The sequence below is a fragment of the Leucopleurus acutus genome, assembly GCF_964270905.1.
Source record: "Leucopleurus acutus genome assembly, chromosome: 6".
NCBI lineage: Eukaryota > Metazoa > Chordata > Mammalia > Artiodactyla > Delphinidae > Leucopleurus > Leucopleurus acutus.
In genome coordinates, this window is record NC_139149.1 from 80,917,787 (window position 1) to 80,940,183 (window position 22,397).

General features: G+C 40.3%; 1 protein-coding gene across 2 annotated transcripts in view; it reads right to left on the minus strand.

Moving 5' to 3' along the window:
* The window catches only part of ANKRD44 (ankyrin repeat domain 44), a 321,168-nt gene that overhangs the window by 152,261 nt on the left and 146,510 nt on the right, over positions 1–22,397 (minus strand). For both annotated transcript variants that reach the window (XM_082841652.1, XM_082841651.1), the window contains exon 3: positions 7,426–7,504. In XM_082841652.1, coding sequence (XP_082697778.1) covers positions 7,426–7,504 — 79 coding nt within the window. The remainder of the gene's footprint in view (positions 1–7,425; positions 7,505–22,397) is intronic.

Here is a 22,397-nt window from a genome sequence, read left to right on the forward strand (position 1 = left end):
CGTAGATGGACCTAGAGACTGTCATACAGAGTGAAGTAACTCAGAAAGAGAAAAACAAATATTGTATATTAACACATATATGTGGAATCTAGAAAAATGGTACAGATGAACTGGTTTGCAAGGCAGAAACAGAGACACAGATGTAGAGAACAAATGTATGGACACCAAGGGGGGAAAGTGGGGGTGGTGGTGGGATGAACTGGGAGATTGGGATTGACATGTATAGACTAATATGTATAAAATAGATATAATCTAATAAGAACCTGCTGTATAAAAAAAAATTAAAAAAAAAAAAGTTTGTGCCTACCCAAAGGTGCGAGGGCTCTAGAATCTTAGCGCATCTTTTGCTGTCTTTCCACATGTCATTTTATCACCACATTTTGAATCTAAGCATCTCATCTCAGTAGCTCCCTCACTAGCCAAACCGCCAGCATACTGACAAGGGCAGAGGACATGTGTGTAGTACATGCCTGACCTGTGTCTACCTGCTTTTGCCACTGCAAGTTCAAATCTTACCTTCCCAGCTGCACGGCACAGGGAGATCAGCTCGGTGCTTTGTGACCATCTAGAGGGGTGGGATAGGGATGTTGGGAGGGAGGCGCAAGAGGGAGGCGATATGGGGATATACGTATGCATATAGCTGATTCACTTTGTTATACAGCAGAAACTAACACAACACTGTAAAGCAATTATACTCCAATAAAGATGTTAAACAAAAAACCCCAAAAATCTTACCTTCCATCCTCCTCTCTTTATCCTCCCTCCCTCTGTCTCCCCCTCCTCTCTTCTCCCTCCTCCCTCTCTCTCTCATATACACAACCTATTTTTGTCTTTGTATGTGTGTATTAGAACGCTCTGTTGTAAGGAAATAACTTTAGGTAAATGTTAAGACTAATCTTTAAGGATGATTTAAGAAAGGTTAGTCATAAAAGTAAAATACTAGAAACAACTTTGGCATTAGACAAAGGGTTGGAATTACCATACAGCCACATGATGTAGCTGCGATGCTTTGTAAGAATGCTTAATAATGTGGACAGATGTTCACACACTATGGTTGTGCGCAAAAAGCAAGTACTAAAACATTATGAATGAATGAACCCATTTTTGTAAAAACATTAAACATTCTAGAAGGATGTACCACAAAAGCCCTGAGATCACTTCCTGGCACATGGTAAACACTGTATACTTGCTTGCTAACTATTATCGAAGTAGAGTCAGGGAACTAAGGGATAGAGACCGGGGTATCTACCATTGACACAGTTCTGAGTCGAGCTCAGACCTTAGTTAACAGCTGCCACATGAAGGATGCTTTCTGGTTAAAATAGAGATCCAGCAATGTCTCCTCAACTGAACTGGCTTGAACCAGAGCTATGAAAATGTGCCTATCACCATGAATAGCAGCAGACTTATTTTACTTCATGTTTTGATCATATGAGTAATACATGAATGCATTCTTCTTTTCAAAGATAGATTGTTGGGCTTCCCTGGTGGCACAGTGGTTGAGAGTCCGCCTGCCGATGCAGGGGACACGGGTTCGTGCCCCGGTCCGGGAAGATCCCACATGCCGCGGAGTGGCTGGGCCCGTGAGCCGTGGCCGCCGAGCCTGTGCGTCCGGAGCCTGTGCTCCGCAACGGGAGAGGGCACAGCAGTGAGAGGCCCGCGTACCGCAAAAAAAAAAAAAAAAAGATAGAAAGATTTAGGTAAAGTCCCCTTGAGAATCATCCCCAATGCCGGACTCTCTTCACTCCCTGGAGAAAACTACTACTCTGGTTGGTGAGCTTCTGGTTTCTTTTATGTCTTCATATACAAATACATGTACCCATAGAAAATCAGAGAATTAAGCTGAGTGGTCAATACAATAGTCTTCTTGTTTTTTAAAATATTACACAATTTTAAAAAATTTATACCAGTATTTCATAAGTATGCTTTTACATTAATGTGTCATATTGTAATAACACTGAATTTCCTTGTTTCATTCAATAATACATTTTCATATCTGTTTATGTTGAAACTTAGAGAATGAGTCCATTCTCTTTATTTGCCACATGTACTCCAACATATAAATATACATTTTTTTTAGACATCCTCTCTATTGATGGGTATTTCAATTGTTTCCAGTATTTCACTAGTCAAACAATGCTGCTATGAACATCCAGAAAATGACTCCTTACGCAAATGTGCAAGTATTTGTCTAGGAGAGATAATTAGAAACGGACTTTCTGTGTCAACAGTCATGCACACTTTTGGTTTTCATAGTCTGAACCCTCCGAAGTGTATCAGTGTACACACTCACAGTGCATGATTGCTTAATTTCCCCACATTCTCATCAACACTTGATATTATCAGTTATTTAAAATATTGCAGGACTTCCCTGGTGACACAGTGGTTAAGAATCCGCCTGCCAGTGCAGGGGGACACGGGTTCGAGCCCTGGTCCAGGAGGATCCCACATGCCGTGGAGCAACTAAGCCCGTGTATCACAACTACTGAGCCTACGCTCTAGAGGCTGAGTGCCACAACTACTGAAGCCTGCGCACCTAGAGCTCTTGTGCTCTGCAACAAGAGAAGCCACCGCAATGAGAAGCCCACGCACCACAACGAAGAGTAGCCCCGACTCACTGCAACTAGAGAAAGCCCGCACACAGCAATGAAGACCCAATGCAGCCAAAAATAAAGAAATAAAATAAAATAGTGCAAATCTGATTGGAGAAAAATGGTCTCACATTTTTGTGTTTCCTGTTTAACAGTGAGGTTGGGCATCTTCTAATATGTTTGTTTACTGGTCATTTATAATTCATTCTCTGAGAACCATTTATTTATATTCTTTGCCTATTTCTCCTATTTTTCTACTATGTTTTTCTTATAATTTATATGTATACAATCATATTGTATTGTTATTTTTTTAATTTTATTTTATTTATTTTTTATATAGCAGGTTCTTATTACTTATCTATTTTATACATATTAGCGTATATATGTCAATCCCCATCTCCCGATTCATCCCTCCACCTTGACCCTGAGCTTGCTGCGCAGCATACAGCAACACACGCCCCGTGTGTAACAAACACCAGCACTGTGTTCGTGCAGCTTTGGGGTCACTTGAGGAATTGAAAGATAATTAGAAATCTAGGAAGTAGATTCTTTCAGTCACTCTTTAAGTCCTCCATTCCTCTACTAATCCTCCTCCAAAAGGTTGAAGAGGCAGCTGCCAAGGAAACCTCTCCCAGAACAACAAAATTATTAGGACAAAAGCAGAGTTATCTGAATGGGGACGCAGTATTTCATCAGTGTCATCCCGTGAGACCGGCTTCCTCATCCTCTTCCTCCGTCTGTCTGAGAGTCTTGTTTACGTGTCAGAGGGAGACATCAGATGGTTTTGAGTTGAATATTTAGAACTGAGTTTTCTAAAGGAAGCTTCATGTTATTTACCTGCCTGTCGGGCACCATTGTGCACTGAAGGACACAGAGTCTGCATGTCTCATGATTTAAAGGCAAATGCTTTTTCCCCAAGGACATTGTAAAGCTTATCATTTTTTTTTAAAGCACTAGGCTATGCTGGTTCTGCAGAAACAAAGACACAACTAAAAGTTATCAGGCATAAACTCTAATTACAAATTAAGTACCTTTTTTAAAAAAATCTTATCCCTATTAACACTTGATTTTATTTTCATAGATATCAGGAGTAAAGAGAACTCTGGGCATTTTTTCCAGAGGCAATATTTCTGTTCTCTTAGCCCTGTCATCTAGGAAGAAGTTGAATAAAGAAAAACGGTAGACCAAATGACTAAAACTCTTACAGGCCAGAGAGAACAACGGACTCTTAAGGAGGGTTTAGCCAATGTTTCGCTTTTAATTATAGAAATAAATATGGGGACTTCCCTGGTGGTGCAGTGGTTAAGAATCCACCTGCCAATGCAGGGGACACGGGTTTGAGCCCTGGTCCAGGAAGATCCCACATGCCACGGAGCAACTAAGCCTGTGCGCCTCAACTACTGAGCTCACGTGCCACAGCTACCGAAGACCACGCACCTGGAGCCCATGCTCTGCAACAAAGAGAAGCCACCACAATGAGAAGCCCGCACACCACAAAGAAGAGTAGCCCCGCTCACCACAACTAGAGAAAGCCCACGCACAGCAACGAAGACCCAACACAGCCAAAAAAATAAACAAATTAATTTAAAAGAAAAAGAAATATGAAAGAAAGATCATATGAAGTATGATTATAATACAGTGAGATCAGCTTGCTTTTGATTTTTTTTTTTTTTAAACAAACAGACCAAATCTTATTACAGCCCAGGAGCACTGTCCTTCAAAGCAATGAACTTGGAAGAGTGTATGATAATTCCATGTATGTAGCATTGTCCAAAGCATTTTAAAAACTCCCCTTGGAGCTGCCTTTGGAACCAGTTTATATACCCATCAGCAAATGGCCCATTACTTTATAATTGCACTACATTGGAGGCCAAAATCAGCATTGACTCATTTAATCACCCCTCTTTCTCTAGACCAAAAAAAAAAATCAAATCCAACCTCAAAGGATGAATATTTGTTATGCATGAGATAATCAAAAGAATGACCTGCTACCAGCTCTGGAGGCAATTTGCATTGGGAATAGTAATCACATTTTGAACAATCACAGGAAATAATTTTACAGGAATACCACTTGTTTGGTGGCCTATGTTCTAATAAATTTACTATTTTTAATTAGTAAATTAAAAACACCCTCACAAACACTCCCATTTTAGAGGGTGGGTACTTCTGGTTTTCTTCCTTCAGCCCAGAACTCTCTAACCCTTGCGTGTCTCCAGAGTTTCTCTACAGGGTCTCGTTACTGTGGCTGTTTCTCTGTGCGCTCTGTTTCCTATATCTCAAGCCTAGGCTCTTAACTCTTGGTCACTGATTGGTTCACATTGATCTCATTCATCCATCTCCAGGCAAACGATTTAGCAAGCTCTTGACCTTGTATTTGCCTTAATCCTGACTCGGCCAGTTCCAAAACAGAAGCTAGAAGCAGGTGGGGAAAACAAAGCCAGAATGTGGACTGACAGTTAGAAGAAGAGGAAATCTGCAAGGCCTGAAATTCCTCGCTGTCTGCTCAGAGGCATTCAGAGTTCCATCTGCCTGGCTAATGGAAGATAATGTCAGTAGGAATTTAGCGGGCTTGGGTTACACTATGCTCTGTAAGTTAATACAACAAAGCAGAACACAGCTGTAATGGGCAATTCTGGCAAAGCCAAGTGATTTGTCCAACGTGGGAATTGTTAGCACCTCATTCATTATTAAATTGGAAAACAGTTTGGTTGGATTCCCTAAAGGGTCAGCTGCCAGATGTAAGCTCAGAGATGAAATCATTGCTCTTGCCATGATATTTCTTTAGGAATATATATATATTGAATAAAGGACCTTTTGGGGAAATTAAAACCATGAGAATTCCAAGAATTTGCCTAAGTTTCCACAGCTGAATAAAATTTCTAAAGAACTTTCCCAATGCTCTCCCATGCCCTTGGTCTTCCTAATTTGATGAGGGAAGAAGGAAAAATTCCATAGCATGTGTCACCCAAAATTACACTAGAGACATTAATAGCCAGTGATTCTTCCTAGATGACTGGGCTAAGAGAACAGGTGTACAGATCTAGATATACAGAACAGTTTCTCCCGGCTCTACTGAATAAGCCCCGTTTAAAAGAGGCTGGTGTACTCCATGCCCACGTGAAGGGGAGGTGAAATCAAGTTTCTTGATCACCAGGCCCCAGATGCCTGAAAAAAAAAAAACAGATGGGTCCTTCATGCTGAAGAATTAAAACCTTCCCCTTCGAATGTGGAGAAACCCAAAAACCAAAAACCAAAAAACCAAAGCTGGGGATCTAAAACAAGGTTTTGAATTTGTACATTCATGAATCAAACATTCCTCTGAGACCCAGATCTGTCTCTTAATACAACACTTAGATGGTGAGTACAGCGGGTCGGGACCATTAGGTGTCATACCACAAAACTCTTTATTTTTCACCCTCACCAATTCTGCCTATAATTTTCCATGGGCCAAATTTCTACTGTTGGGGCGACCAGCCAGGTGTGCGCTGGCTGTTAGCCATAGACTGTGCCAGCCTCAAGCAGCACATGTTCTGCTTGGAACACAGCCCTGAAACATCTTTAGAATCATCAGAATGAAGGCCTGTTCTCAAGAGCACCAGAAGTACTACGTGGAATCTAACTTAAGTTCCACGAGATTGTCAAGAACACGGGGCACAAACATTGTAAGGCACAAAATATTTGTTTCCTGGGAAAACCCACCTCAAGGACACAAACACAACAAAAATAAGGGCAATGTGAGTCTTCTTCGTGTATCACAGCACAATGCTTGCTCCTTTTTCATAATGTTCTCCACATCTGCTCGAATTACCATGTCAGTTCCTACCTTTGCATAGATGACTTTAGAATTCTACAGTTTCCCTACTGCATACAAAGGTAAAACCTTATTATAGGCCTTTTGCATGGTCTGTGGGAAGAGGCATTGCCTCCAGATCCGAATCTCCCCAAACCAAAAGAAGGAGGAAGAAAGCCAGCTGGCCTGCATACAATCCACACTGAGACACGTGCACGTGCTCAGATTCATTCTGGGGATTTGTCTAGCAAATACTCAAGGGAGAAAGCACATACTGGTTTTGGAAACCTGTTTGGTGAGATGTACCAAGCATACAGGTTTCCAAAAATGAAAACACTGACATTTTAAAAATCTGATGAAATATTTAAAATACATCGAAAACTAAAGAGAATAATATCACAAAGACCAGTACACACACAAATCTGATTTAACATGTGTTGGCCATATTTACTCCAATTTTTAAAAAATAAAAAATTTTACAGAGTTATAGTCTCTTTCATACTCTCCCCTGAAGACATCTCTCACTCAGTTGTTCTCCTCAGAGGTAACCACTATCCAGAAATGGATATGTTTCCTTTCCTTCCATATTTTTATTATTTGATTATATCATTACAGTCATGTATCCATAAGCAAAACACAGTATTGTTTTGTAATGCAATTTAAATATATGTAAATACACATACACATTTACATGTGTTCATGTAGACCTTAAGAAAACAGCTTTCTTGTTTGTTCTTTGTTTTTTTACAATGAAAAAAAATTAAAAGATATCCAAATGTACTGAATTCATTCACAATACTGGGCCTGGTTAGACAGTCAGGAATCAGACTCTCAAAGCAATATAAAAGTGTCACTAGAGAAGTCATTTTTCAATAAGAAGAAGGTCTTGCATTGTCCCTTGTCTACTGATAAACTCCATGATCAAATAAACTTCCACGAGCACAGTAAAGAAATTTTGTTTGGGTTCATTGTAGTAGTCAGTCCAGTAAATTGGTCATTTAAATTTTTATCTGCAGTTGACTTTTAAGTACAGCTGATATTTACCTGACAGAATCAGGAGTTCAATGATCTCTGCATCTCCCAGAAACGCAGCCACGTGAAGCGGGGTTCGCTTCTCAGAATCCTGAAACAATGGCAAAGATAAACAAGTCAGTGGCAGCCGGAGGTATCTTTTGTAGTTATAGTACGACATGTCACTCACTCTGAGATTAATGCTTGTGACAGAGAGTGAAGGCCAAACACCTACTCAGGTGAGTTCTGGTTACACATTTCTCTCAGCATCTCCCACAGTCACATGTACGAAAGATCCCGATTTCTGTGTCTGTGTGTCGTATTTGCCTCCCTGCTCCTTTTATTGAAGCCCAGTTCAGGTCAAGGATGGACCATCATGCACTGGATGATGAAATTCAACTTATTTTTAAACCTTCAGTATGGTTAAAAAAAAAAAATTCAAATCTTTCTACCTACCTTAACAGCATAGTTCAAAGCTTTCAATGATTTATTTTCTTTCTAAGAGAACCTAGTGGAATTGTTCACAAGGACATTTTCCATCAACTGTTGCCTAGACCACTGCCCATTCATGTAGTACTTATTGAATGCCTACTAGGTGCCAGAAGCCAGATTCTGGGGACAGGGAGGGTGACCACGACAGGCCCAGTCCCTGGCTTCATGAAACTCACAATCATGTGGGGAGGCCGACGATAGTCACGTAAGCCAATGACACATGAGATCCTTTCAGATGGTGATAAAGGCCATAACAAAATAAAAACAGGATAATGAGATCAAGTGACTGGGCAGATGGGAAAAAGAGTCCTTAGAGTGGTTGAGTAAGGCCTTTCAGAGGATGTTGACCTTGAAGCTGAGAGGTGAGGTAGATATTACTGTTTCATAGATGAGAAACTATGGCTCAGATAAATTAAGAAATGTCCTCAAGACCCCGTAGGTATATAGCAGAGTCAAGATTAGACCTTCGCCTGTCAGATTCCAGTCTCAGTCCTCGGCAAGGCATTTAACATATTGTGCTGAGAGGCAGCATGCTAACAGGCAGGGGAAGAAATACTGCTTTCCCATTTATAAACTGGAGATGATAGTATCTCCCTAGAGAACTGATAAGAACATTCAAGATAATGTAAGTAAATAAGTCCTAGGCAGGCATGAGGCTTGGCGCATGCCCAGCAAGTGCTCCGTAGTAGCCATTATTGTCACAGCATAGATAGTTGTGTGATACTGTAACCCAGCAGGACCCTATGGGGCCTTCCCGGGACAGGACCCACGTCCCTGTCCTCTACCTGCCTCTTGTTTGTAGAAAAACTTTAGCCTCCTAGGCCTTCCCCGAGTTCCAAAGAATAAATCTAATCAAAGAAGTGAGAAAGAAAGAAACAAAGAAAAGTAAGAGAAAATAATAATAGTTTAGCCATTAAACAAAGTCTAGGACCTTTTAGTTCCTCCTCAAGTGCTATAGAAAATATCCTGAGCCACATCCTTGAGTTGTTTTGCAGATACTGAAACCCCCACCAAGAGGAAGAAGTTAACCGTATGCTCACCACAAGCACGTAGACCCCAGATAAGTTGGAACCAGAAGGTTGATGACGTTGATTCCCGATTACCTCACCACCAACCAATCAGAAGAATGTCCACAAGCTGGCCACACATCCCCAAACCGTCTCCCTCACCCTGACTTTAAAAACCTTTCCCCGAAAGCCATTGAGGAGTGCAGGCATTTTCAGCATTAGCCACCCCTTGCTAAGGCAAGTACCCCTTGCTTGGTCTTGTGATAAACGCTGCACCTTCCTTCACTACAGCCCAGTATCAGTAGATGGTCTTTACTGCACGTAGGCGAGCAGACCCAAGTTTGGTTTGGTTACATCTTCCCTCTAAGACTGAGAACTCTCATAGAGTAAAGAACAGGTCTTACTCCCTTCTCTCCCCACAGTAGCAGCACAGTAGGTGCTCAGCATAAACTGACCAAACTGAACTAGTCTATGTGTGTGGTCTCTTCCACAAACTTCCATCAACTGTCCCATAACAACAGTAACCAAAGCCTATATGCTATCTTAGAGGTTTCTCCTGAAACTAGCATGCAGTTTAGTTTCGAGATTTGTGGATTCACTACTGATTTGAATCATCATTCCTATCGTCACTTGATTAGACAATATACCTAACAGTCTTTGTAGCCTAAGGATTCTGTTATTCTGTTTGCGGACAGTTCAGGCCCTCTGCTCCCAGTCTCTTTCAGACCATAGCTTGTAGGCATTTCATGCCTCACTAATATCTAAAACAGATGGCAGGCAGGGAACATGACAAGAACTGATCTTCAGACCCGTCTATTTGTTAGGAGGTCTGGTAAATAGGTTTTATGAATGGATTAACTAACTTTTCAGTGGATCAAAAGAGGGGGTTTGAGTTGGCTGGGAATTTATGTTGTCTAGGTATGCTGCAGGCAATCACTACAGATAAGAGGAAATAGGGCAGTCATGTTAACTGTTCCATATTAAATAATGGTATGCCTTGGAAAATTCAGTAAGATATACAACCATGGTTAACCCCCTTATTGCTATATCATCCTTTCTGTGAAAATAAAGTTTCAATATTTAAAAACATGTTTGCTTCTTTGAGAATCAAGTGTATTAATTTGTGCAACGAACTATACAAATAACTGAGACCAGACTTTCACAAATGTCTTCTATTGATATTTCTACAAGCACTTTCCTTTTTAGCTTCATATTCCCTTTGAATCCTCATTATATCAACTGAAAAGTCTCTCTTGGGTCTTAGGATAAAAGTTATATAATTATATGTTCTTTCGTGAATTGAACTGGTTCCAGAGTTTTGTTCAAAAATTAAACCTCACCTAAGTGATTTAAACAAGGACTAACCCCACGCAAATTATAACTTTAATTTGACCTGAAGCAAAGTCAATGCTCTGTTTGAGAACCTGGCCTCAAATAAAAGCCAAGAAAACACCAATATCCAAATCTGGTTGGTCCATCATTATACAACTGGCTTTGCTCATTCTGCGGCCCCTTTTATGACACGACTTGTTCAAACTGAAGTTTTTATATTATAAAATGGGTGTGTTACATGAGATCATATTGTAAAAACTCCTTGATTGTAAATCCCAGTGTTCCTGTTAATATGCATTTAAAGGTTTCCTGTAGCTTCCTGAACATCTATGCCAATTGACACTCTCCTTCAGTGACAAGCCATAGACAGGTAACTGCAGAGAAGATCTGTATTCAGGAAGTAGTTGTTTGGTTCGCTGAAGCAGCAGAATCATATAAATCATTTCATGTGCTATTAAGACCTTATCCAAAATAACAATGCATTACTACTACTGACCAACACCTGCTCTCTAGCAAGGAACCCAAGTGATGTACAGGATCATGAGTTGAGGGGTGAATAACAGAGCCACATTCATCACCATACCCAATAAGGTGAAACCAGCCAGGTTTCACCAACTGCAGTTCATCCTCTGCCTAAGTATAGGGCCACTCTACTTGCCATAAGCTAGACAAATGGAGTAGGAGATGCAATGGTAGAAGAAGGAGGGGGAAGGCTCTGGGGAAAACAGAATACTAGTAATAATACTAGTAAAAATAGGTCCTAGGCCAATGATACCCCTATGGCATCTAAAAGAAGAAACAAAACCTATCTGGTGCAGACGTAGAGAATGGACTTGAGGACACGGGGAGGGGGAAGGGTAAGCTGGGATGAAGTGAGAGAGTGGCATGGACACTTATACACTACCAAATGTAAAATAGATAGCTAGTGGGAAGCAGCCACATAGCACAGGGAGATCAGCTCGGTGCTCTGTGACCACCTAGAGGGGTGGGATAGGGAGGGTGGGAGGGAGACACAAGAGGGAGGGGATATGGGGATACATGTGTATGTATAGCTGATTCACTTTGTTATAAAGCGGAACCATTGTAAAGCAATTATACTCCAATAAAAATGTTAAAAAAAAAACAACCTATCTGGTACTTATGCAGGGCTTTTAATTTTTTTTCAAAATGTCTTTTCATGTCTTCTATTACTTAAATCTCATAATATCCCTATCAGAGGAGACACACCTTTCAGAACTGTGTTGTTAAGTCTTGTTACCACTATTTAAAAGATAGGGAATCTGACCCCTAGATTATATGACTTGCCCAACACAGCAAACGGATGTCAAAGAATTAGGTGTGCTGGCTACCAACCTAAAACTGTTTTCTTTATAAAAATGGAAGCAAGAACATCATCTTAGAAGTTGCCTTGAGAGTCTAAAAAACTTTCCATTATAATCCCTAAGAGATTCTGGGGAAAATGTGACACACATATAGTAAACATTCATTTAAACGAGCTTACAGTAAGTTAAAGTAATAGTCTGGGGCCAGAAATGAAGAGTAAAGTGAGAACCAAAGCTGGAAGCACATGCGCTTATTACCCTGCAGGGAGAAATCATACCCCAGGAGGCTGGGACTGAACACTTGCTCAGGGATGGAAGGTGAGGTAGAGAACTGGAACTGGAAGACCCATGAAGTGGTCTTGAAGAAAGACCCTTGAAGTACAATGGTGCGCTCGACAAAAAGCCAGACACTCCATGGGCAGATGGCAAAGTGATGCCTTGGCCTAGATTCTTGGTGGAAGAACAAAAGTGTCCCCGCTGAGCACCCACGTCCCCAGAGTCTGCCCTCGTGTGGGTTGGGGTTTTGAATTCACAATACCTTTGTAGTCTAGAAACTTTCAAGCTAAAAAATCAGCATAAAAATTGGTTCTAAGCCAAGGACACCCCTAGGGTGCCAAGAAGAAGAAACAAAATCTATCTGGACAGATGTGCCCTCAATCCAAGCGATCCAGGATTCCCGCATATTAAACCTCCGCTGAAGATGAGCTCACCAGCCTAAACCACAGACCCACGTAGAAACAATTAATTTCCCATAAGCCAGGGTTGGCAGGCATAACAGCCAGCAAGAGCCTGAGATAATACTATAGAAGAAGCAGACAGAGATACGAGTAATGTCTAAAATCATTTAAACATGAAGGACAAAGCCCAAGGGAGAAAACAAGACCTTCTCTTTTTTTAACTGAACAAAATTTGGGGGAAGAGGTATGAAGGAAGAGTTACAGGAAGCAGTACAAATGATGCTAGAAACCATGTAAGGCTTTGGTCTAAGAGAGATGAAAACAAAAGTTAAAAAAAGAAAATTGGAGAAGGATAAAATAAGTACAGTGACTTTGGGATATGTTTTACAACCATTTATTCAGCCATATTTTCTAGGCACAGACATTTATTGAGAAGGTATTATCTCCCAGACATTGTGGTAGAGGTTAGGAATGGAAAATTTAAAACATCCAGTCCTCACCCTAAAGACACAGTCCAGTTACCAGTTTCCAAATTTAGGACATCAGAACAGAAACAAAAGCAGGGACATGGTAATTACTGATATTCGTGATGTTAAAACATTTGTGAAAATAAACTGAGACAAATGTTGTAGTAAATATTGCCCCAAAACCTGTCCAATTCTGATCAAGCCTGGGCAGGAAGTCTAAACCGACAAGAAAAAAAGTCTCTCCTGAACTGGGAAGTAAACAAATTTTGCTCAGGACTCTCGAGAGGCCCCATTGGCTCCAGCTTAAATGGGAACTTTGGAAGCCCTGGGTCAGACTTCCAGGTCAGTCACAGAGCCCAGCCTGTATCTTATAGGCTGCCTTAGGGGTAGTTTCTGGATCGAAATTAGAATCTAGGACCAGGCTAGGACCAGAGTAGCCTTCGGGCAGAGTGGCCGAGCTACATGTTCTGCACCACTTGCATTCACTTCTGTTACCCAAGTGGATTCTCTGTGATGACCAATAGCTCATGAATGGTTGTGTAGGTCTTTACAACACCCAGGAATACAAGAGAAGAAAACAATTCAAAAGCAAGCACAGATTAGAAATAACTCATCAATGTAGTTTTTAAATAGACAGTTAAGAACCACAAAAAGAGAGATCTTTTTCCATTCCCCAGGAGCTCCCATTCCAAATAGCCCTTGGCAAACAGATTCGGACCCATGGAAAAAAATCAGGTTTCTTCAGAAGGAAGGAAGGTAAACCCTCCCTTTCTATGAATAGCCAAAGACACACAGCCAGCTGGCGTCTGAGCTAAATTTGCAGTATGTCACAGAAAGATCAGGCAGAGGAAGTTTCTGTCGTCTGTTTACCAAAGAAGCAGATGAAAGAAAATAGGGAACTAGAAGTATGTCCATGTAAAGTGAGCTTGACATGGGCAGAGAGTCCGTTCTGGAAGCTGAAAATACTGTGTAGGCAGGCCACTGAGAGGGCACCCCAAGCCTCTCTTTTGAAGATTAAGAACTGTTTATTACATGCTTTGGAAATTCTCAGCTAGAAGTGCATGATCTAATCTTCATTGTAAGTATCTGTCATACACTAAAACAAACATCCCTCCCTACAAAGAAATAGCTTATATACCAAGATGGGCAGATGGAGCAATATTAGAAAACAAACTCTGCAAACCTTTCCTGTCATGAAATACAAAAGTTAAGTTCCAATCGTCAACTCAAACTCCCACCAATACCAAAGAAGCGAAGAAATAACTAACAACTTAGGCCCAACCAGCGTATGTGATATTGAACGGAGATCACTAGAAGCAAGCAGATACCTAAAGAACTCTGGACACAAAATATGTACCTTGGAGATACTTCAAATCATATGAGGAAAAGAGCCAAAGACACATTAAAGATTTAAATCAAACAGTATGCAGAACGGGAAAGATGTTTAGTCTGAAGGTGGGGAATTAAAAGAAATTTGTGAAGAAGAAAAGAAAGCAAAGGAGGGAGATAAAAATCATGTTTCTTTTTAACATCTCACAAATACAGAGGAGTACAGAAAATACCAGATCTATATGTTCCCACCAGCAAAATCAAACATGTTAACATTTTTTACATCTGCTTCAGAACTCTGTTTTTAAAAAATAGCTTTAGGGGTAAAATGTCATGAGTATTGTGACTTGCAAATGGTCTTGAAAATAACGTGTGTGTGTGTGTGTGTGTGTGTGTATGTGAGAGAGAGAGAGAGAGAGACAGAGACAGAGACAGAGACAGAGAGAAAGAGACACAGAAACAGAGACACGTTAGGTTAGGCAGTTTTCAGTTCTTCACTACCACAAACGATGTTGCAATGTACATTCTGTACATGTGTCTCTGGGAATATGTATGAGAATTTCCCTAGAGCAGATACCAAGAAATGAAAGGGCTGGATCTTAGGGAATATTCACGTTCAACTTTATTAGGGATTGCCAAATAGCTTTCAAAAAATGGTTCACCAATTTATACTCCCACCAGTCAAATATTAATTAGTTCCTATCCCTGATATCCTTGTCAATATTTGCTGTTATCAACCTTATTACTCTTTGCCAATAAGATATACCTAACATGGTATTTCATTGTGGCTTTGATTTATATTTCACTAAATACAAGTGAGGTTAAGATTCTTTTCATATGTTTACTAAAAGTTCTGGCTTCTTCAAATGCAAACTGCCTGTACATATCCTTTATCCATTTCCAAATTCAGTTATTAGTCTTTTTCTTATGATGTGCGGAGGGTTTTTTAAAATATTGCTTAATTCAACTTTCAATGAAAACTCGTTATGCCTTCACCTAGACACAGCAGAGATGGGTCAATGTCTACCCCAAGTCACCATAAGAGAAAAATTCAGATTTACAATCGTCATTCTTCTTCCATACATGAGTGATCCCATGGAGCTGGATTTTCCTTGGCTGGAATTTTCTATGCCTCAAAAGCGATGGTTAATCTCTGCCCCTATATACCCGCACCATTGAACAACCTCATTCAACTATCACTCTGTTGGTATTTCAACCCATCCATCTGAATGTAACACAGATGTATGGGAAACACTAGTACATTTTGCTATATCAAAAACGTTCAGGGCTTCCCTGGTGGTGCAGTGGTTGAGAGTCTGCCTGCCAATGCAGGGGACACGGGTTCGTGCCCCGGTCCGGGAAGATCCCACATGCCATGGAGTGGCTGGATCCGTGAGCCATGGCTGCTGAGCCTGTGCGTCCGGAGCCTGTGCTCCGCAACGGGAGAGGCCACAGCAGTGAGAGGCCCGCGTACCGCAAAAAAAAAAAAAAAAGTTCAAATTCAAACCTCAAAACTATACCTAATTATAGAAACAATAATCACTCAAAAGACTTTAAAATGATATTTTAAAGTCTTATTAAAAGACTTTAAATAAAATATAGGAACTCCCTTGCGGGAATTGGCCCAGTGGTTATAACTTGGTGCTGTCATTGCCAGGTCCCAGGTTTGATCCCTGGTCAGGGAACTAAGATCCTGCAAGCTGTGTGGCCAAAAAAAAAAAAAGATGAAATAAGAGAAATGAGAATGCCAAAGACATTTTGATTATATGTGCCTTAGGTAACTAAATACTATATATTTTATTGCATTAATTTTTTAACTAAATTAATGTATATTAAGCAAAAATCATATCAGAGATTTTTATATTTTCTAATTTGTTCCTTAAAACAATACTGTGAGGTAAATATTATCATCCCTATTTTACAGTGGAGGAGCCTGAAACTTTGAGATGATAAGTAACTTGACCAGAGTCACACAGCTAATTAGTGGCAGAACCAGGATTCAGAACCAGATCTGATTCCATTGTTCATGCTCTTGCTGACTCTCTGAATAGTTATAAGTAAACAAAGTGAAAGTTATTGTTTGTTAGAATCGGTACTCTTGCCCTAATAGGCCAGACCTAAGAACAAAATTCTCATAAGTAAAAAGTAAAAAGAGTATTGTTCATGCTCTTGCTGACTCTCTGAATAGTTATAAGTAAACAAAGTGAAAGTTATTGTTTGTTAGAATCGGTACTCTTGCCCTAATAGGCCAGACCTAAGAACAAAATTCTCATAAGTAAAAAGTATTAGTAGGCAAGAAGAATAAAGTTGGAGAATGAATACTACCTGATTTTGAGACTTATCATAAAGCTCCAGTAATCAAGACAATCTGGAATTGGTGCAAAGGCACATATATGGACAACACATGATCTTCAAAGAAGGTGCAAGGGCAACTCACTGGTGAAAAGACAGCCTTTTCAACCAATGGCACTGAAACAATTAGATAGCCATAAGCAAAAACAAACCAAAAACCTCCAACCCAAACCCTGCACAACAGACAAAAATTAAATCAAGGTGGAACGCAGAACTAAATGTAAAACTTAAAATTCTAAAGGAAACATCGGAGAAATCCCTTGTGACCTCAGGCTAGACAACGATTTCTTACGTATAACACCAAAGCGTGACCCATAAAAGTACAAATTGATAAACTGAATTGCATCAAAAATAATAATTTTTGCTCTTTGAAACACACTGTTGAGAGAATGAGAAGACAAGCCACAGAGTGAAAGAAAATATTTTAAAGTATATATCAGATAAAGGACTTCTATCTAAAACATACCCCCAAAAAATCTCAAAACTCACTAATATGAAAACAATCCAATCAAAAAGTAGGCAAAAGATGTGAACAGATATTTCACCAAAGAAGATATACAGATAGCAAATAAGCACATGAAGTAATGCTCAATGACATTGATCATTCGACCTATATGATCCAGATATTCTACTCTTAGGTATTTACCCAAGAGAAAAGAAAGCATACGTCCACACAAAGGCCTGTACATGAATGCCTGTAACAGCTTTATTTTTTAAAATTTATTTTATTGAAGTACAGTTGATTTACAATGTTGTATTAGTTTCTGCTGTACAGCAAAGTGATTCACTTATGTATATATTATATATATTCTTTTTCATATTCTTTTCCATTATAGTTTAGTACAGGATATTGAATATAGTTCCCTGTGCTATACAGTAGGACCTTGTTCTTTATCCATTCTGTATACAACAGTTTGCATCTGCTAATCCCAAACTCCCAATCCATCCCTCCCTCGGCCCCCTCCCCCATGGTAGCCACAAGTCGTAACAGCTTTAATAGTCAAAAATTGGAAACAATCCAAATTTGTATCAACAGATGAATGGATAAACAAACTGTGGTATTTTCATACAATGGAACACTACTCAGCAGTTAAAAGGAATGAGCTATTGCTACATGTTACTACATGGATGAATTAATTTTGTTGCATGAAAGGAGCCAGGCAAGAAAGAGTATGTACTGTATGAATCCATTTACATAAAATTCCAGGAAATGCAGACTAATGTACAGTGACAGAAAGCAGATCAGGGTTTGCCTGAGGAGGCTGGAAGGGAGATTGGAAAGGGTGGGAGGAAGGGGTTGCCAAGGGGCACAAGGAAGCTTCTGGGGGTGATGGATGTATTCATTATCTTGATTGTGGTGATGGTTTCATGAGTGTAAACATGTCAAAACTGCAAATTTTTGTTTGCTGTATGTCAATTATATCTCAATAAAGCTGCTTTTAAAATACACAAGCAGGCAAATGAAACATATTCTCTTCTGCATAACCTAAAGAAGTCTATATTTAAGAGTTAAAAAAATACACCTACGCAACAATTCAGTTACGAGGAAGAAAAGAAATGGCAAAGTCATGAAAGGAAATGAGGCAATTCATGTTATGTCCTGCTCATGTATAGACATAAAAGTGAAGTTCTGGCAAAAGAAGGGGGTGTTGGATTAAAGTCTATATGCTTTAAAAACAGGCACAAGCAAGATTTCTCTGCAAAATCTCTTAGGACATTTACATTTCCTCAATGAAACCTTTGACAAATGTGTATTGGGTAAGGATGTAGAAAAATAAATCTAGAAAACTAAGTACAAGTATGAAAGTGAATGGTTTATGCCTAACCTGTGGGTCCACTGCAACATGTCACCAGCAGATTACCAGAGCACCCTTGGGGTCTTACCACAGTGCTCAGAAATTCCCAAGTGACAGAAGTCCTTTTACGGCAGACTCTGCCTGGGGAAACTGATGGGGCATCAACTATTTATTCTGTTGCCCTGATTTCGTTTGGCCAGAAACATTTCTTGAGAGTCAGTGGAAACAGAACATAGAAAAGGGTTCTAGTCCTCTAGTCCTACAGATTGGAAAACGGCCAACATGCTTGGGTTTTGTTGCCAGTGAAACAGTAATACACATCCACCCACTGCAAAGGCAATCATCCAGAGCTTCTGATGAAACCAAGGCAGATCTTCCCAGCACTACCTCCCCCTGCATCCTAAAAGCTAATAAAGTTCACAGATGCTCTGTGCAGCATCCCAAGTATAAGAAGAAGCAGTGTCTTTAAACTTAATGCATTGGGTAAATAGTTTCTCATGGAGAAACCATAACTCTTGTATACATGGTGGGAAGGTTTTACTGCTAAGGATATTTAAGGGAGCCCACAGTTTGGAACTGACCTTGGTTCCAATGAGCTAACCAATGACATGAGAAGTCTAGTTTCTGTTAGGGCCCCACCCCAGGCTTCCTGTCTCTTTTAATTAGATCATTAACCAATTTCTTCAACAAACAAAGATGTCTAATAGGAGAGGCAGATAACTAAGAAAATCAGTTCATTACTTGGAAAATTATCTCCTATTGATAAAAGGATGGAGAGAAGGCAGTTGCTAGGTTTTCACATCTTTAAGGGGATAGCAATGGTGAAAGTCTGTCATCAGGTATATGACCACACAGTGTCAGAATCAAAATCTCAGGAGAGGAAGCCTAGAATTATAAAATATCTAAAGTGGAAGGGTATTACAGACATCCAGAGAATTTAACTGACTGGCCCAAAGTCACATAGCTGTTAATGGCAGTGGTGGAACCTTTCATTCATACAAATGACAAAATATTTACTGGAGCCTACTATGTGCTGGGCACGATGCTCAGTCCTGGGATGCAGCAGCATTCAAGAGAGGGTCCCTGCCTTCACAGAACCTCAAAGAATCTCACTTTCTTGGCTCCAGGCTATTTACGACAATGGGCTATTTACCACAGTGGACTAATATTGGATTAATCACACCCATCAGCAAAGAGCGGACACACACTTACGGCAGTGTTAGAAAATGGCAAACAGAGAAAGAAAGAGTGTGGCATGAAAGGAGACAATGCTCAAAGGAAGCTACTCTGGACACAACAATAACTCTTAGTTACTGGGTCCGTTTCTTGCTATCTCTCTTTTTTATTTGGCGGTGTGGGAGGGGAATTAACAGCGAAAGCTTATAAAAACAGTTTCTGTGGTCCACAAAAAATCATCGTAACAAAAAAGAAAAAAAGCATCTTAACTAAAATGAGTAGTATCTCTTTACAAGTTTTTTTTTTCAGCCTCCAGGTGGATATTATAGAAACTGAGTTAATATACAATACCGATTATAAAAATCACCAATGCAGTTATCAGGACCTAAGATATCAGATTGGCTCAATAAACCAGGATGTTAACAATGATAACCTCCGGGTGAAGAATATCATGGGTGTTCTTCACTTTCTTCTTTCTTTGCCTGTATTTCAAGATTTATATTAACACAGTTTAGAAACAGAAAAACCAAAATTCCTTTTGTAAATAAGAAAGACTTTCCTATTTAAAAAACAAAACAGAAACAAAACAAACAAAAAATAACAGGCCTGCTCTAACAAGAGCTAGGTGTAAGTAATTAAATATAAATAGCAAAGCACTGGACGTTATCTCCTGTCCAAAACCTTCGTTATCTTGTAGTAAGGTTTTAAATAATTGATATGCAAATGTGTTTCTTTGCAAATGACAAAATATTATGTTTATGAATAAACCTGGAAAAACCGTAATTTGTATAATGCTCCACAGAGTTGCCAAAGCATCATCCTACACAATGCATCACAGGAAAAGTCAGGGAGACTCATCAAGTAGGTACTGTTATCCCCATTTAACAGGACAGCAATCAAGGCCGACCTAGAGAGTTGAATGACTTGCCAAGCGTCACACACCAACTTCTGGTGACTCTGGGTGTCCTGATTCCACATTCTCTGTGTTCTCTCACAATACTACACAGGGCTGTACTAGCTGGTACAAATTCCTCACCAAGGAAGAACTTGCTTCCACCCTCCTCACGGCACTTTGGACCTTTGGTCCTACTCTGATCTTTCCTGTCAAGTGACCTGCAGGATAGGGATGGACGCATGCACACACACACACACACACACACACACACACACACACACATACACACACACTTTCATTAGAGGCATCCTCCTGTGGCCTAAAGAACATACACTCTGGAGTCAGAATGACCTGACTTTGAATCCCTCCTCTGCCACTTAGGAGCTGTGTGACTTTGGGCAAATAAATCAGCCTCTCTGAGACCTATTTTCCTTTTCTGTAAAATGAAAACAGGATCACCTCCCTTGCAGTCACAAATCAGATGTCCAATACATATCAGCCATCTTACTATTATTACTGACATCTTTGTGGCTTATCCTAGGTTTTTTAGCTCCCCTTGGTGATTAGACTAAATAAGGAGATTCAGAACAGTTTCTGGGGAAACAGTTTTACTGTTAAGAAATGGTATTTGTTTACCAGAAGAAGGGCTGGCAATGCCTGCTCAAAGTTGGCCCACAGCAGTGCTTTGCCTGCTTCCTCTCCGGCCTAAAGCAGCCAACTCGGTGGGCTTGGCCATTGTTACCTGTCCCACCTCAACCAAAGTAACCAAAGCTTCTCCCAGACTCCAGAGTCGGGCCTCGCATAATTCGTCCTTCATCTCATGGGACCCACAGTGAAGTCTTTTCCTCTCATGGAACCACCTAAAACACCTACCCCCCCAGCAGCTCTAAACCCTTGCTGAGAATGTATCTCTGCTGCCATGAAGGCCTCCTCTCTCATCCAGTCTCGGTAGCTCAGCAGAGTCAGCAACCTAGACAGATGGGAGCTGCCCTTGGGGGTTGGATGCTGTGCCCTTTCTCTCCTCCCCCAAAGCTGAAAACCTTCGAACTAGGCATCGCCAAGCTAGAAAGCTCACTAAACCTTTCTGACACTTGACAGGAGAGTTTTCCTATCCAAGACACCTACGCTATTAATCAAAGTCTCCCTTAGTAACTTATTAGAAGTAAAGCCACCACAGAATCATTAAAGGTACTCAGGAAAATAAACAGGGGGCCACTTTCTACAACAAAAAGCAAAGGAGCACTCATCTACGCCCTTCCTAAATTGAGCTAATGGTACAGAAAGCCAAACACACTGCAATGATTCAATACAGAGCATTCTGCTTAGCGAGGGAAGGTTGCAAGATGGCAGGCCTCCCAAGCCCTCTAATTAGAGACTGATGTGAGTGGTCCCAGAACGTGGAGATGGTTACGTAACAGCACTTCTTGGAGACAAGGGAAAGAGAAGATGCATCGCTCCACCTTCAGGACAATCTCAAAAAAACCCATACCACTTGAGAACAACCATCAGAGAAAAAGGTCACTGGGGACACAACTGGCCTTCGTAACCGTGGACTATAGGGGATATTTTCCCCCAACTTCAAATTGCTTAGTATTTCCAGACTAACTAGTACTTTTTCACGTGAGTTAAGAGCCCCTTAGGATCCTCACTTGAAAATCTGGCTTCTGAGAGTATACAGAAGGCAAGAATGGGGTCTTCCCCCAGAAGATCTCAAATACCCTACTCAACACCGCAGGACATGGGGATATGGCATTCCATGGATGGGTTAAACACTAATACATATTTGGTTGGTTTCCTTGCTTGCAAGTGTTATCTTTTCTCTACTGACCTTATGTATTCATGGAAGGGAATGATTTTTAATTTAAATGATCTTGCTTTGCATACCATATGTGTTTCTGAAAGCGGTCTACACGTTAAAATTGTGTAAAATTTATTATTTTTTCCATTGAATTATAAAATAATGACAAGATAACAAAAGAGGACATGAGGTTGGCTAGTACCAAAAAGACCACAAATAACAAGTGCTGGCAAGGATGTGGAAGTGTGAGGGCGTTGAGACAGTCAACACAAAACATTCCCCCTTGAGAAGAAGCAGGGACAGTTGACGTAACATAAGGCAACATTTATTTTAATATCACAAACCAGGGAGCCCCTGATTTG